This window comes from Equus quagga, chromosome 4 (genome assembly GCF_021613505.1).
Source record: "Equus quagga isolate Etosha38 chromosome 4, UCLA_HA_Equagga_1.0, whole genome shotgun sequence".
Lineage (NCBI taxonomy): Eukaryota > Metazoa > Chordata > Mammalia > Perissodactyla > Equidae > Equus > Equus quagga.
Genome location: NC_060270.1, coordinates 41,235,405 through 41,250,237, shown reverse-complemented (window position 1 = coordinate 41,250,237; position 14,833 = coordinate 41,235,405). Strand labels below are relative to the sequence as shown.

Here is a 14,833-nt window from a genome sequence, read left to right as displayed (position 1 = left end):
TGAATGTTACTGGTGGCCACGTTCGGGTGCAAAAGAAGGGTAAGGTGAATGCAGGAGGAGCACGATAGGATTCAAGATAGGCATCTTTTTTACGTTATTCTCTAATGCTAAGTCGAATGTTAAATTACAGAGTACGGAGGGTAGACAAGGGACCTGTATGTGGGACAGTCTCGGGTGTGTGGTACAGGTGGTTCATTAAAGGAATTCGAGAAAGAAGAGATCCGTAGGAGCATCAGAGAAATACAAGATGGTTTATTAGCACTGTTCCTGCATTTTATGCAGTTCACAACAGGATCCTAGGTTTGTAATTATATAGAGTTCTTAGTAATACAGGAAGAGAAATTATTTAGTTCATTGCTTTTTTTTATTTGAGATAACATTGGTTTATAATATTGTGTAGGTTTCAGAACATTATAATTTGACTTCTTTATATACTACGGTGTGCTCACCAGCAAAAGTGTAGTTTCCATGTTATTTAGTTCATTAAGGTGATAGAGCATCATGTTTTAGCTGCTCAAAATGCCTGAAACCTGGTCTTTTCCCTCCTTACTGTAATGACTTGATGTCGTGCAGGCTGGGGTGGTCTCTGTGGGGGTTTGAGGGGTTGACAACACTGGGATATCAAGGAGTGGGGGGTGGGTGCTAGGGAGCACCCTGGATTAACTCTTTCTTTCTCTAAAGCTCCTTGCTGTGGTTTGGTCTCATTTTTTGCCTTCTCCCTTAATTTCCAGATCGCCTGATGAACCAATTCATAGACCGTATGTATCTTTTGAAATTTTTCTGTGTGTCCTACCGCTGTTAGTGGTCTGACACATTTATCTGTGGGAGTTCAGTAAAGGGGCATTGTTCTTTATATGTGTATATGCAGCTTTTCCTGGGTGGGAATGATTCTTTGTTTGCAAGTTGAGTTGGCAGCAAATGTAAACTAGTGACATAGTGACTTAGGTGGCCCTGTGGCTCAGGAGAGTGGCCATTAGTGTGAATGGCCAGTAAGCCCTGGGATGGAATCTTGGCTCTGCTGTTTATGACTGTGTGACCTAGAATAATTTACTTAACTTCTCTGAGCCTCAATTTCCTCGTGTGTGAACAGGGGATGATGATGCTATTTCTTCCCTCTCTGGCCACATGAGTAGGCCTCTTTCTGCAATGATGGCACAGTGGGCAGTCATTTTTTCCACTCCTGCCACTAGACACATAATGAAGACACGTGACTGACAGGACATGGTAGTATTAATTAATACTCTCAAGGTTATTAATTTCATTGGATTGTTTTGTTAATTTTGTAGCCTGTTAGTGCCTTAATCCAGTGGGAGTTGATACTCTTAGTTTTCAAAAAAGAAATTAAAAAAAAAACTATTTAGATATTAATTAGAGAGGAAGAGGGAGTAAACCCTGAACACTAAATACTCTGAATCTTTTTGTCCGCAAAGCCTTTCTGGAAACAACTATGGTTAATTTAGAAGTTCGAGTGTTCCACATTGCAAGTGGTTGATTGTATGGCTTAGGCCTCCACATTTTGTTTCTTGGGTCCGTTATAATTTGCTAATTGCTAGGAGAAGCTGTTAGGGTCAGCAAGGGTTTTGGGAAAGCCATTGTCAATGTGGGTAATCTAGTTGAAATAATAACAATGGCTGTTAATATTTTTGAATGGTTACCATGAGTCACAAGGCATTGATTATTCCATAACTCCTTTCGATGGTATATAACAGGTCTTTTATACAAAGATGAGGTTCTCATTTGATTATCACAGTAAGAAGGGTAGGGCAGATGACCTTTTACAGAGGATAAAACTGAGACCCAGTCAAGTTCAGAGACCCAAGGGCTAGGACCAGCACCAGGGCTAGGAGTCCAGTGTGCTTTTCATGGCAGTTCACCTTTCCTGCACTGGAGAGGTTTGCTGGCTGCTCCTGATGCTGCAGAGAGCTGACCTGCAGGATCTCGCCCCAGGGGAGGTCGTGGGTGGTTGGAACTGACTGTTCCAGAGGAGTCTGTCTCTGACTGTGAGCACTCGGCCATTTTCCAGTGTTCCTGGTTTGACCATTGATTCCCTCTGGGTCTGAGCTTGCTGTCTTATCAGCAATTACCTATCCTCAACAGCAGAAAAGAGAATTAGCTGGAGTTAATTTACATTTGCCTCCTACCTTTCTCAGATATTTAAAAGGAATAACTTATTTTCTTATTACGAAGGTAAAAGAGATATTTAGAACTATGGACTAGCAAAGAATCATCTGTGGTTTCATCACCCATCTATCACCACTATTATCATTTGGTGTATATCCTTCCATTATTCTTTACTTATGCCTGGCTCACTTTATTTTTCACAAGAATGGAATTATACATTTTCAGTCCGATGTTATTATATACATACATACACTTCTTACTAAACTGTACTTCCTTTTTTTTCCCCAGTTATTTTATTGAGGTCATACTGGTTTATAACATGGTGTAATTTCAGGTGTACATTCTTGTTTATCAGTTTCTGTATAGACTGCATTGTGCTCACCACCAGCAGTCTTCATTTTTATCCATCACCATATATATGTGCCCCTTTACTCCTTTCACCCACCCTCCAATCCCCTTCCCCTCGGGTAACCACTAATCTGTTCTCTTTATCCATGTGTTTGTTTATCTTCCACATATGAGTGCAATCATGCAGTGTTTGTCTTTCTCTGTCTGGCTTATTTTGCTTAACACAATGCCCTCAAGGTCCATCCATTTTGTTGCCAATGGGACGATTTTGTCATTTTTTTGTGGCTGAGTAGTATTCCATCATAGATATACCATATCTTCTCTATATGTTCATAGCTGATGGACCGTAGGGAACATTAGAGTCTTACAAGCTGTAGAAAGGTGTTCTGCAGAAGGACTTTCATAGTCTCCTTACTGTAGGAATATTTAATATAGGACTTTTGGGTCTTCATTATGCTATTGCACATTATGAATTTCTAAGGGGAGAATTGAGAATGTAGCTTTTAAAAATTTATTTGACCATGGAAACCCCTTATTGTGTGGTTCAATAATTACATTTTTCTTAGAACCCTAGAGTACTGTAGAACACAATTTGGGTATCACTGTTGTCCTACATCATTGCTTTCTTAAAACTTGACCTCGATAGTATGTTCTGTGTATCTTCCTTGTAGGAGAACTTTGGTAAACACATTTTCAATATAATTTTTGTAGAACAGATATCTGTATTCCTAAATTCTGCTAAATGCTATCTTTGGGAGAATTTTCAGTAGATTAGAGGCCTCAGGACGTGAAAAACGTAAGGGATATATTTTGTGCTCTATTCCTCTCTACCTTTGGTATAATTTGAGAGCACTGTGTAGGTGTGTGTGGGTGCACACACACCCATATGTATGTGTATACATATACGTAAGCATACCTATGTGTGTGTATATATATATGTACAAAGATATATATACATACAAACCTATATGTATGTGTGTGTCTTTACACACACATTTCTGCCAATATCTATATATTATTATGAAAAGAGAAGAAAACCCTTGGGTGTAAGCCCAAGTTAGGTTTGTAAAATTATCTCTTTTAATATCTTAAATGTATACAAGTAAAAAGCATATTCTTTCCTTCTATATTTGGGCTCTCCATTCCCCTGTCTGATTACTTCCTTTGATTGCTCTTATATCTAAAGGCCTGCTGTAACTTTCTGTGAGATGTAAGGAACATCTTTTTGGGCCTGTAGATCATGCTTTTCTCTTCAAATTTCAGTCACAGGAGAGGCTGCTGTAGAGGTCTTAGGAATGATCCGAGAGGCGGAAATGGTTCTGGGAATACGCTAAATCTCCCCATATGAAATTAGAGAATTGTTTGTCAGTGCTTGGATTGTTCAGGTAATTACCATGGTTTCTATTTAGGTCCAAGATGTAAACTCAGCTCAAATCGCTTAATATTTGGATGGCTTAAAACAAAACAATGTTAAACCACCATCTACACATTAAATAAAATAGCACCTGCTTTGGGTAGCACATGGATAAGGGGGTGAAGAGAAGCTAAGACAAGAAGAAGTGGAGAATTTACTTTTTCACGCCGCAATATCCTGTTGTGCTCCGTAGCATCAGACATCGATGAGTCATCAGTGATGCAGCTGGCCGAGATGGGGTTCCCCCTAGAAGCGTGTCGGAAGGCTGTGTACTTTACTGGAAATATGGGAGCCGAGGTGGCCTTCAACTGGATCATTGTTCACATGGAGGAGCCAGGTAGGTGGTCAGAAAATGGAATGGCTTGGGAATCTGATTTGATCCTCAGTGATGGTAAGTCTTGGTTCTTCCATGTCCTCTGGATGTGTCCCAGAAAATGACTCTTCAGCTCATAATATGCTGCGGTGGGGGAGGACTTTGCCTGTGTCACAAAGTCACAATCTTTTTCTTTCTTTTTTAAGTGACAACTTTATTGAGATATAATTCACCCTTTTAAATGACAAAAGACCACTGGAAAGATGTGAGAGAAACTTCTAGCTAAGGGAATATAAGGACTTGAAATAGAAACCTATCGTGAAGAAATGGAAGCTATTTAGTTAGCTTTTACTTTTAACAACTTTACTGAGATATAATTTACCCATGTAAAGTGTACATTTCAGTGGTTTTTCATAAATTTGCTGAGTTGTGCAACCATCACCACTATCTAATTTTAGGACATTTTTGTCCCCCCAGAAGAAATCCTCTACTTCCCTGTCTCTTTTTCAAGCCCCTGGCAACCACTGATTTACTTTCTGGCTCTATGGATTTGCCTATTTTGGACATTTCATATAAATGGAATCATATAATATGGGATGTTTTGTGTTTTGTTTCTGTCACTTAGCACAATGCTTTCAAGGTTCATCTGTGTTGTAGCATATATCACTACTTCATTTCTTTTTATGACCTAATAATCTTCCACTGTATTTTATTTATTCTTTGATCAATTGATGGACATTTGGGTTATTTCCATTTTTTGGTTATTATGAATAGTGCTGCTATAAACATTTTGTGTACAAATTTTTGTGTGGATGTATGTTTTCATTTATCTTGAGTGGAATTGCTCTGTCGTATGGTAACTCCATGTTTAACATTTTGAGAAATTGCCAAGTTGTTTTCAACAGTGGCTCTACCATTTTACGTTCCCACCAGCAATGTATGAAAGTTCCAGTTTCTCCATATCCTCATCAAACCTCGTTATTATTGTTTTTATTATAGCCGTTCCAGTGGATGGGAAGGAGTATCTCATTGTGGTTTTGATTTGCATTTCCCTAATGACTAATGATATAGAGCATCTTTTCATATGCTTATTGGCTATTTATATATCTTTGGAGAAATGTCTATTCAAATGCTTTGCCTATTTTTGATGAGGTTATTTGTCTTTTTATTGTTGAGCTCAGAGAGTGCATTTTATATTCTGGATACAAGTACCTTATCAGATATATGATTTGCAAATATTTTCTCCCATTCTGTGAGTTGTCTTTTCACTTTCTTGATGGTATACTTTGAAGCACAGAAGTTTTAAATTCTGATAAAGTCCAATTTATCTGTTCTTTTCTGTTTTCACTTGTGCTTTTCGTATTGTATCTAAGAAACCATCACATAACCTAAGGTCACAAAGATTTACTCTTGTGTTTTCTTCTAAGCATTTGTAGTTTTATCTCTTAGATTTAGGTCAATGATCTGTTTTGAGTTAATTTTTGTATATGGTATGAGGTAGTGGTCCAACTTCATTCTTTAGCATGTGGATATGCAGTTGTCCAACACCATTTGTTGAAAAGACTGTCCTTTCCTCACTGAATGGTCTTGGTGGAAAATCAATTGACCTTGGTGGAAAATCAATTGACCATAGATGTATGAGCTTATTTCTGGACTCTCAATTCTGTTTGACTGATCTATGTGTTTATCCTTATGCCAGTACCAAACTGTCTTGATTATTGTAACTTTGTAGTTATTTTTCCTCCTTAGCTTAAAGTGTTGTTTCAAGACCAAAAAAAAGAAAAAAGCCTGAGTGTGATTATTTTCCCCAGATTTTGCTGAACCACTGACCATGCCTGGTTATGGAGGAGCAGCTTCTGCTGGAGCCTCTGTTTTTGGTGCTACTGGATTGGATAACCAACCTCCGGAGGAAATTGTAGCTATTATTACCTCCATGGGATTCCATCGAAATCAGGCTATTCAGGCGCTACGAGCAACAGTAAGCATGAGAGACTGTGTGTGTGAATACCTTCCTCTTATTGGAAGTGGTTTGTTTTTCGTCAGTAGCAATTGAGATGTTCCAATGTCCTTTGATTGTGTTGAATCATGTTTGTCTCACTTATACCCCACCATTGCCCAGAGAGATTTATTGGCATATAGTGTATTTAAAGCTAAAATAAACGGTTGAGGGAATCATACAAAGAATTTAAGATTAGGGAGATAGTACATCTGGGCAAGATGACGAAACTGAAAGAAATTCTGTTTCATTCCTAACATTTATTAACAAGGGTCAGAGATTTGACTTGGAGTTTGTTTGGCCTTGTAGCAAAGAGGGCTGCACGAGATTCTGTGTTCAATAAGGCAGTTCTTTATGAGAAGTTATGCTTTTCTTGTATTCATGAATTCCTGATGTCAGGAGAGAAGGGCTGTGAAACTAGAGAGCAGAAAGAAGTCTTCCTCTGGCAGTACAGATATCTATTTCATATTGAGGGAAAGTGCTTTTTTTTTTTTTAACCCATCCTCCCTTGCATTGTTTTTTTTCTTTTAAACCCTTCCTTGCCACACCATACTCCATTTTTGAGTGGATGTCTGCTACTGATTCCTTCTTGCCTATCCTGACTGGTTGCCTGCTAGGGTCCATTGCTGAGGTCACAGTGGCTCTCGACTAGCTCATGGAAATGTGGCTGGAACAATCTGTCCCCCTTAAGAATGCTTGAGATGTCTCAACTAGAGTTTGTTTCACTCGGGGAACTTGCTTACTCTCCACTTATTTATTAGCCTGACTGTTTCATTGGAGATTCTGACTACGTCGAAACAATTCTTTAACCCGTCAGTGATACCACAAACAGGGGAAGATGGAACTATTTTCATGGTCAATTGGTTTGAACCGCATGGAGTTCAGTTTAAAACAATTTAACCAGCGTTGTCATCCTTAATCAAGGAATTAATCTTGACTCGCCTGCAATTCAACCATTCTACCAACATTTAGGGATAGGAGGCGCTAACATAGTACTCACGTTGGCCCCCCTCAACCTTGCATGGTTATCTGCAGAAAATACAGTTGGTAGAGAATGCAGTGTGTGCAGTTAGTGTGGCTTTAAAAAGGGCGGCACTTCAATGCCATCCTCTCTGGCATTCTGCACCCCATCATTATCAGCATCGGCCTACAGAAATGCTGAGCTAAGACGGACGGACTTTAGAATGCTAATCTGCTGCTCAGAACTGTTTTCCAGTGAATCCAGTTGGAGAGCTCAGTTGGGAGACTTGCAGAATGCCAACTAACGTGAGTTTCATATGCGGAATCAGAGCGTCTTACTCAGAGGCACTTAGGACTAATGAATTCAGGCCTCCTGCCCTATCTACTTGACGTCCTTTCAAATGGTCAGGTTATAATGAGGCCCGGGGACTGCATACATTGTAAAAATGTTTTATTTTATTAGAATAATAACCTGGAAAGAGCACTGGATTGGATCTTTAGCCACCCTGAGTTTGAGGAGGACAGTGACTTTGTGATCGAGATGGAGAATAACGCCAATGCAAACATTATTTCTGAGGCCAAGCCCGAAGGACCTAGAGTCAAGGATGGATCTGGAAGTAAGTTCTTGCCTTAAGGATTGTGTGAACAATCATGACTATATGTTCGGCTCATGCCCTTCCCTCTCACCACTGCATATTAAAACCTTTGCCATCATTCAAAAGTTAGCACAGATCCCATCTTCCCATAAGTGGTACATTTTGCCGCTTTGCATGGGCCACAAGGATCTGATAAAGTTTTGGACAAATTCAGAGTCATGTTGCCTAGTAGCATGTGTGCTTAAGTTTAGTGCCAGCTTTGACTTTGTCTGTCCTTTGAGGTAGAATTTCTTCATGGACCACAGAAGTTTTTGTCCAGGAGAGCGCTTATTTTCATGGTGATATTCTTGAATAGTTGAAAACCAGTCTTGTACCCTTGACCCCATACATACCCATGGGTGTGTCATTACCCATACCAACTACTGATAATTTTCTGAAGGACTGTCAGGATGGCAGGAGGAGGTGTCATAGGCCAATGTTCTGCCTTTTAATAGCAAACATTGGGGCCAGCCTGGTGGCGCAGTAGTTAAGTTCATGTGTTCCCCTTCGGCGGCCTGGGGTTCACCGGTTTGGATCCCGGGTGCGGACCTATGCACGGCTTGTTAAGCCATGCTGTGGTAGGCGTCCCACACAGAAAGTGGAAGAAGATGGGCACAGATGTTAGCTCAGGGCCAGTCTTCCTCAAAATAAATAAATAAAAAATATTTAAAAAAATAATAATAATAGCAAACACTTATATATGTCACTATGTGCCAGGCACTGTTCTGAGGACTTTGCTTATAAACACTCATTTAATCCTCACCACACCCATTTTACAGGTGAGAAAATAGATGCACAGAAAGATTAGGTACCTTGCCCAAGGTCACACAGCTCTTAAGAGGTGGAGCCAAGATTCAAACTCAGAATCCACGTTCTTCACCATCGTGATTCCCTTCCTCTCGGGCTGTCGTTGCCTGTGAGATAATGTTCAGGCTCTTTAGCTGCCATTCAGCACCTCTTTGCAGCCTCCCCAGTTAGAGCCCAGGCTACCTCATCTCGCAGCGTTACTTCTCCTGTACCGCCCTTCCCTGCAACTCAGATGGCTGGTCCTGTAGCCAAACCACCAGCCTGCTCAGCTGTCATCGACCCTCTTCTCGCTACTTCCCGACCTTTGCTCAGGTTAATCCTTAATTGTGAAACGCCCTTCTCTCCATTCACTGCACACTGAAATCCTTACCGTTATTCAGAACTTGGCCACAGATTCCATTTCTCTGGACTGCTTTCCCAGACCCTTGTCATAATCAGTCCTTCCTTACCTCGTATGCTAGTAATAATTATACCAGTGTCAACAATTCTTCCATTTCTGGTACATTTAATCCTCACAATAACCCTATGAGGTAGATACCATTGTTATCCCCATTTTACGGATGAAGAAACTGAGATAGAGAATGTTAAATAACTTGCCAAGTTCACATAGTAACAGATAGAACCAGAATTCCAGCCCAGGCAGTCTGCCTCCAGAGCCCATAGCCGCTATAACATAGTATTGGTTCTTCTGTTATTAGAAGTATCAAATTCAGGATGAATCTTCCTCAGCAAAAAAAAAAAAAAAAAAAAAAAAATCTTGCAGTAAGATTATTTGTGTATATATCTGTGTTTCCCATTTGACTTGGAGCTTGTGGAGGGCAGAAACCATTTTACTTTTACAAAGCTCATGGTGTTTAGCACATAGAAAGTACTAAGTAAATAAAAATGGGATTGAATTTACATTAGAAGCATTTGTTCCTATAATCATATCGCTATACTTCTACTCATTAGTGCTCCTACCAGACTTAACATGGATGTATTCATCTAACTCAAGAGAGAGGGTGGGAGGGAAAGTTTCTTTCTTATATAAAATAGGAATTTCTTCACTGAAGCTGTTTTTAATCCCGACGGGTAAGAAAAGGATGAGATGTATAGTTCTCCCGTCTTCCATATTCATCTAAGGGGTCTTGTTTTACTTTTCGGAAATCACTGGCTTGCCTAAAATATTAAAAGCTGTTATGGACAAGGTACTCAATAATTCACAAGAAGAATTTATTATGTATTATGTGTTCACCGGTTCACTGCTTCCTTGATTTTCTGAAATGGACTTTTCTTTGGGGAGGATAAGTCCTTCTTGCAAAAGAAATAAACCACAAGATGGGGCCGTTGTAAAGCTGCCAAGAGATTTGGCTGCAGAAGGAGGGAGAGTCTGATCCATTAGGGTTTCCCTGCTTCTGGTGGAGCTAGGAGGGACCAACCGTCCTCCCCAAGATGGTCATTAATGACACAAAACGGCCACATCAGCTCCTCGGGCTTATTGTGCTCAGAGTGGTCTGCAGATATTCCTGGCTCTACTGGTTTTTGAGGTGCATCCTTAAATAGGGTGCTATGATGATGCTTTTAAGCACCCTTTCATTTAAAGGGCCAAACTCTGCGGCCTTATTCCTAATCGCCCCCAAATGTAGGGCGCCTGAGAGTGAGGGCGCGGAAGGAGGCAGTGAGGCACTATGAGGGATCACATAGAGGATATGCAGCACCTAAGAACAGTAGTAGGTGAAAAATTTACTTATGAAAAACCAAAAAAGCATAAACCATCCTAATTCACCAAATGCATTTTGCATCTGATGTTATAGAAGAAAAGATGTTTTTAAGGTAGCCTTTCCAGCCCTGTGCCTGGCCCATGAGAGGTGATCAGCAAATGAATGATCGAATGGAGAATTAAATGCATGCAAGAGGCAGTGGTCACATGGATGGTTTTTTTGCTGCCTCCACTAAGTGCCATATGGAGGAAGCGGCAGTCCCATTTTGTCACACTTGCGTCAATCACAGGAAGGGAAAAAGATGATTTCTTCTACTTTGCTGCATCAGCACCTGAACTCATATGTCAGTCACTTCTCTCTTTTTCCTTTAAAAAATTAACATTTATATTGTTTATTTTTCTTATAATTAAAATGAAATATAATGATTTTAGCAACTTGAGAAAATACAGATATGTGAAAAGAGAAAATAAAAATTACAATTCTACTACCCACTCATAACCGCTGTTAATGTTTTTTGTATATTCTTTAGCTCCTTCTATACAAATCTATAAAAATGAATATAATGTGTATATTTATAAAAATATTCTATTCTCTACATGCTATTTTATAACCTACTTTCCCCCTAACTGTGGTGTACATATATATAATCTGGACTGTTGAACATATATTAATAATATTCCATTGTATAGATGTACCATAATCTATATACCTAATTTTAGGCTAACTAGTTATTATTTGAGTAAACGGCGATTACAGAAAGAGTTTCCAAAAAGAGGGTTATTTGCACATTCAGAAGATGACAGCAATGATTTTTAAATAATAAATTTCTTAGGGGATGAATTCAGTTCGCAGAAGTACAACAAATGCCTTTAATCCCTATGCAGTTACGCAAGAAACATTTGTTCAACATTTGTTTCTTCCCTCCCTCCCTCCCTTCCTTCTCTATTAAAAATAATGCTATAATGAACATTCTTGGGTCTTCATTTGATTATTTCTCTAGGGTAAATTTCTGGAAGTGAAGCTTTTGAGGCAAACTACATATTTTTGAGATTTTTAACACAGATTATTACACTTCTCCCCAGAAACACAGCCCTGCTGCGTATCCTGGCTGCCCTGGCATCTCTGCTCTTTCCCGTTCCTCCCAGCACTGCTGTCGGGCTGAGCACTCTCATATTCTTCATATCTTTATTGCCCAGTTGTTTTTCTTGTATTAATGGCGTCCTCATTTCCTTTGGCCCATTTTCCCATTTGGTTGAGGTTTTTAGCTATTTTTTATTGATTTGTATGAAGAGTTTCATATTGCTTATTAGTTTGGGAGTACCTGGTGAGCTGTACAGTATTGAGTTTTTCTGGCCAAACACATATTATCCTTTTCCTGATTCATCCCCTCTTCTTCTGCTCCTGCAAAGCTGTATGGTTTTCTTTATAAACATCCTGTGCATTTCTGGTTTAGTTACTTCTCAGAATTACGTTTTCTGTTTTACTTATGAATAAAGTTTTTTCCTGTTACGTTTTCTAAATTGTTACTGCTGAATTTTGGCCATTGGCCGTTCTGCAGGGATTTGACTAGAATTACATTAAATGCATAGGTTAACTCGGGGAGATGGGTATTCTGTGTAGGTAGGTTGTTTCCATTCCCGAGACAGTGTTTTTTACCTCTTTTTTTGGTTGGTGAATTGGGTTGGGACATTTGACCTGGGGGTAATGAAGACAATTTAAAGGTTTAGGTAATTACTATTTAGGAGCAAAACGGAGAGCCAAAATAAACAGACAAACAGACCAAGAAACAAGTAAAACCAACAACCTCAGTTTTAAGGGTTCTCCTATACCTGCCAGGAGGGCTGAGCCAAACTTGTCTAAGCAAAAAAGTGAGTGTTGGGTCATAAAAGCTGGAAAGTCCCAGAGAGACCTGACTCTAGGCGTGCCCTTGACTCCCAGACTCAAACCCTTTTGTCTGGCTGTGCCCCTGGCCTCTGCTCCCTCTGGGTTGGTTCCAGTCTCAGAAAGGCTCTCCCTAATGGCTGTCAGATGGCTGCCAGTGCCTCCTGCATTGGTGTCTTTCCAGGTTAAAATCCAGCAGAGTCTTGTCCCAGAGGTCTCAGCAGACATCCTGAGAATGAGACTCTGGTTTTGCCCGCCCTGCCCCTGGTCACAGGACCCACTCATGGAGCCTGAGGGTGGATACATGTTCCTTTCTAGCTTGTGAGCTGCGAAGGGAAGGGTCGGTCCCTTCCAGCCATGGTTCAAGTGGACCAGCAGAGTCAGCATCACCTGTGGACTTGTTAGAAATGCATAGTCTTGGGCCCCACCCTAGAGCTACTGAATCAGGACCTCTGAGGGTGGACCCAGCCATCTGTGGTTTAGCAGGTCCTCCAGGTGGTTCTAATTCAGCTGAAATTTGAGAACCACCACCTTAAAGCAAGATTAGGTTACTGTTGCTGTAAAGAGGAAAGTGGCTACTGGGACATCACTGCACCACGTTAACACTGAAAATAATGACAAGGTAGGTGTTTGAATTGGAAAAAAGAGACTACTGTCTACGAGGACAGGGATTAAAGAAGCACTCGTATCAAATTCTTCCTTTAGGGAATATGTTAAGAATCTTTATTGCTATCATTTTGAATGAGGAAGTAATGTCATTGCGTTATTTAAATGTTATGTAATTGGCTTAAAAGGATTAGTGCTATTAACACTTCTAGTAGTGGTCCTTTATTGAAGGCCTACTATGTGCAGGCACTCCCTCTACAGTGTTTCCTTCACTCCTTACAGCTGGGTATTCAGATAAGGAAGTGGTGACTTGGGCCACTGAGGCAACTGGCTGGTAGTAGAACCAGCTTGGAATTTGCGTCTGTCTGATTTTGAAGTCTGTGCGCTTTCTCCTTCACTCCCTCTTGAGTCATCCTATTTCAGATTTTCTAAATTGGAATGGAGACAGGAGTCTATTTTTCAGAAGATATTTGTCTGTTTATCTTCATGTCCTACACATTTTAGGGCTAGTGCTTCACTTTCTGTTGATTTTTTTTTTTTTTCCTGAGGAAGACTAGCCCTGAGCTAATATCTGTGCCAATCTTCCTCCACTGTATATATGGGTTGCTGCCACAGCATAGCTGATGAAAGGTGTAGGTCTGCACCCGGATCCAAACCCATGAAACTGGGCTGCCCAAGCGGAGCACACCGAACTCAACCACGATGCCATGGGGCTGGCCCTTCTGTTGAGTTTTTAAAAATTTGAAAAAAGAGGGAAATCAGGCCTTCAGTTGACCTGTCTGGGCTTCTGCTGTTTGCAAAACCATTTCTGTGTCTGTGTTGCACTTAATGAGCGTTTACTGTTTTTTTTTTTAAGAACTCACTGATTGCCAGTGTAATTAAAATGTGATTAGGCTGTGATTACTCAAAACCTGCTCTGGCTCCTTCAGCCACATTGCTGTAATGGTTCAGGTATCTTCTGCAGCTGAGATTTTCCAGCAAGGGGAGCAGAGAGACATTTCATTTACGTAATGGTGGGGCTCCCCACATGCCGGGCTCCCTGAGGAATGAAGCCAGAATAGGATCTGGAGAGCAGGAGGTACAGCTGCACGGGGAGCTAAGCGCCAGTGGTCTACTTGAAAGCCACACACACTTACTTACCACATCTGGGCTCTAATGCTCATCCCATTTCAGCACCTATTTGTAATTCCTATTTTTTTCAGTGGGGCTATTGGACATTAAGAGGAAGCCACTCTGCGGAGTAAACTAATTTACACTAAAGTATGAATGACTGGGAACTATTAAGCTAGGAGGGAAGTGTTTGATATTTGGAGTTTTAGGCTGTATAACAAAGAGAAGTCAGGGGGGATTGGTAATTTTGAGCTGGCTGGGGTCGGGAGGCAGTTCGCAGTTCGCAGACCCTTTAAGATTCTGTCTGTGTTATCAGCTGCCTTAAACTGTTATTGATTTACCCAGATCCTCCTTTTTCTCTTCTTGGGAATTCAGAAGTTTGCCAAAAACTCCGCCTTCTGCCGCCCTTTCTCAGAGCAGGGATGAGGGAAATCAAGCTGTTGGGGGTAGAGATTGTTTGCAAATGTAGGGTGTTTTTGAGTCAAATGTTAGTAAATGGGGGGGGTGCTGTTTCCCCCCCTATTGTACAGAGAGAGTTAGAGATGGGTAATGAAACAAATTATTCAAGTTAGGAAGACTCAATTGGAAAACCCAGTTTGTCAATTGGAAAACCCAGTTTGGGTTTCTCACCAGAAGTCTGCAGAGCCTCTGGGGTCTCGATGGTTATTTCAAGGGGTCTTTTGCTGTTTCTGTATTGTGAGCACTTTCTGTGGACTAAATAATGTATCGCACCCTTACAAGATACTCCTGCTTTTCAAATATATGTGGATGCTGTAGTGGTTTATAAAATATAAATTAATTTAACTGCACTCCTGAATCTAGAGCTGCGTTTCGTCGTTATGTGTTGTTGAACTATAATTTTCAAAAAGGTGGAATCCTAACTCTCAGGTAAATGTAAACTGAACACATACCACAGATTTTCTTTAACTCCTTAATTAATGA

At 40.4% G+C, this 14,833-nt stretch overlaps 1 protein-coding gene across 1 annotated transcript in view; it reads left to right on the top strand.

Annotated features, from left to right (window-relative positions):
* The window catches only part of USP13 (ubiquitin specific peptidase 13), a 107,628-nt gene that overhangs the window by 81,635 nt on the left and 11,160 nt on the right, over positions 1 to 14,833 (top strand). The window contains exons 16-19 of the mRNA XM_046658879.1: positions 732 to 758; positions 4,077 to 4,220; positions 6,008 to 6,174; positions 7,616 to 7,769. Coding sequence (XP_046514835.1) covers positions 732 to 758; positions 4,077 to 4,220; positions 6,008 to 6,174; positions 7,616 to 7,769 — 492 coding nt within the window. The remainder of the gene's footprint in view (positions 1 to 731; positions 759 to 4,076; positions 4,221 to 6,007; positions 6,175 to 7,615; positions 7,770 to 14,833) is intronic.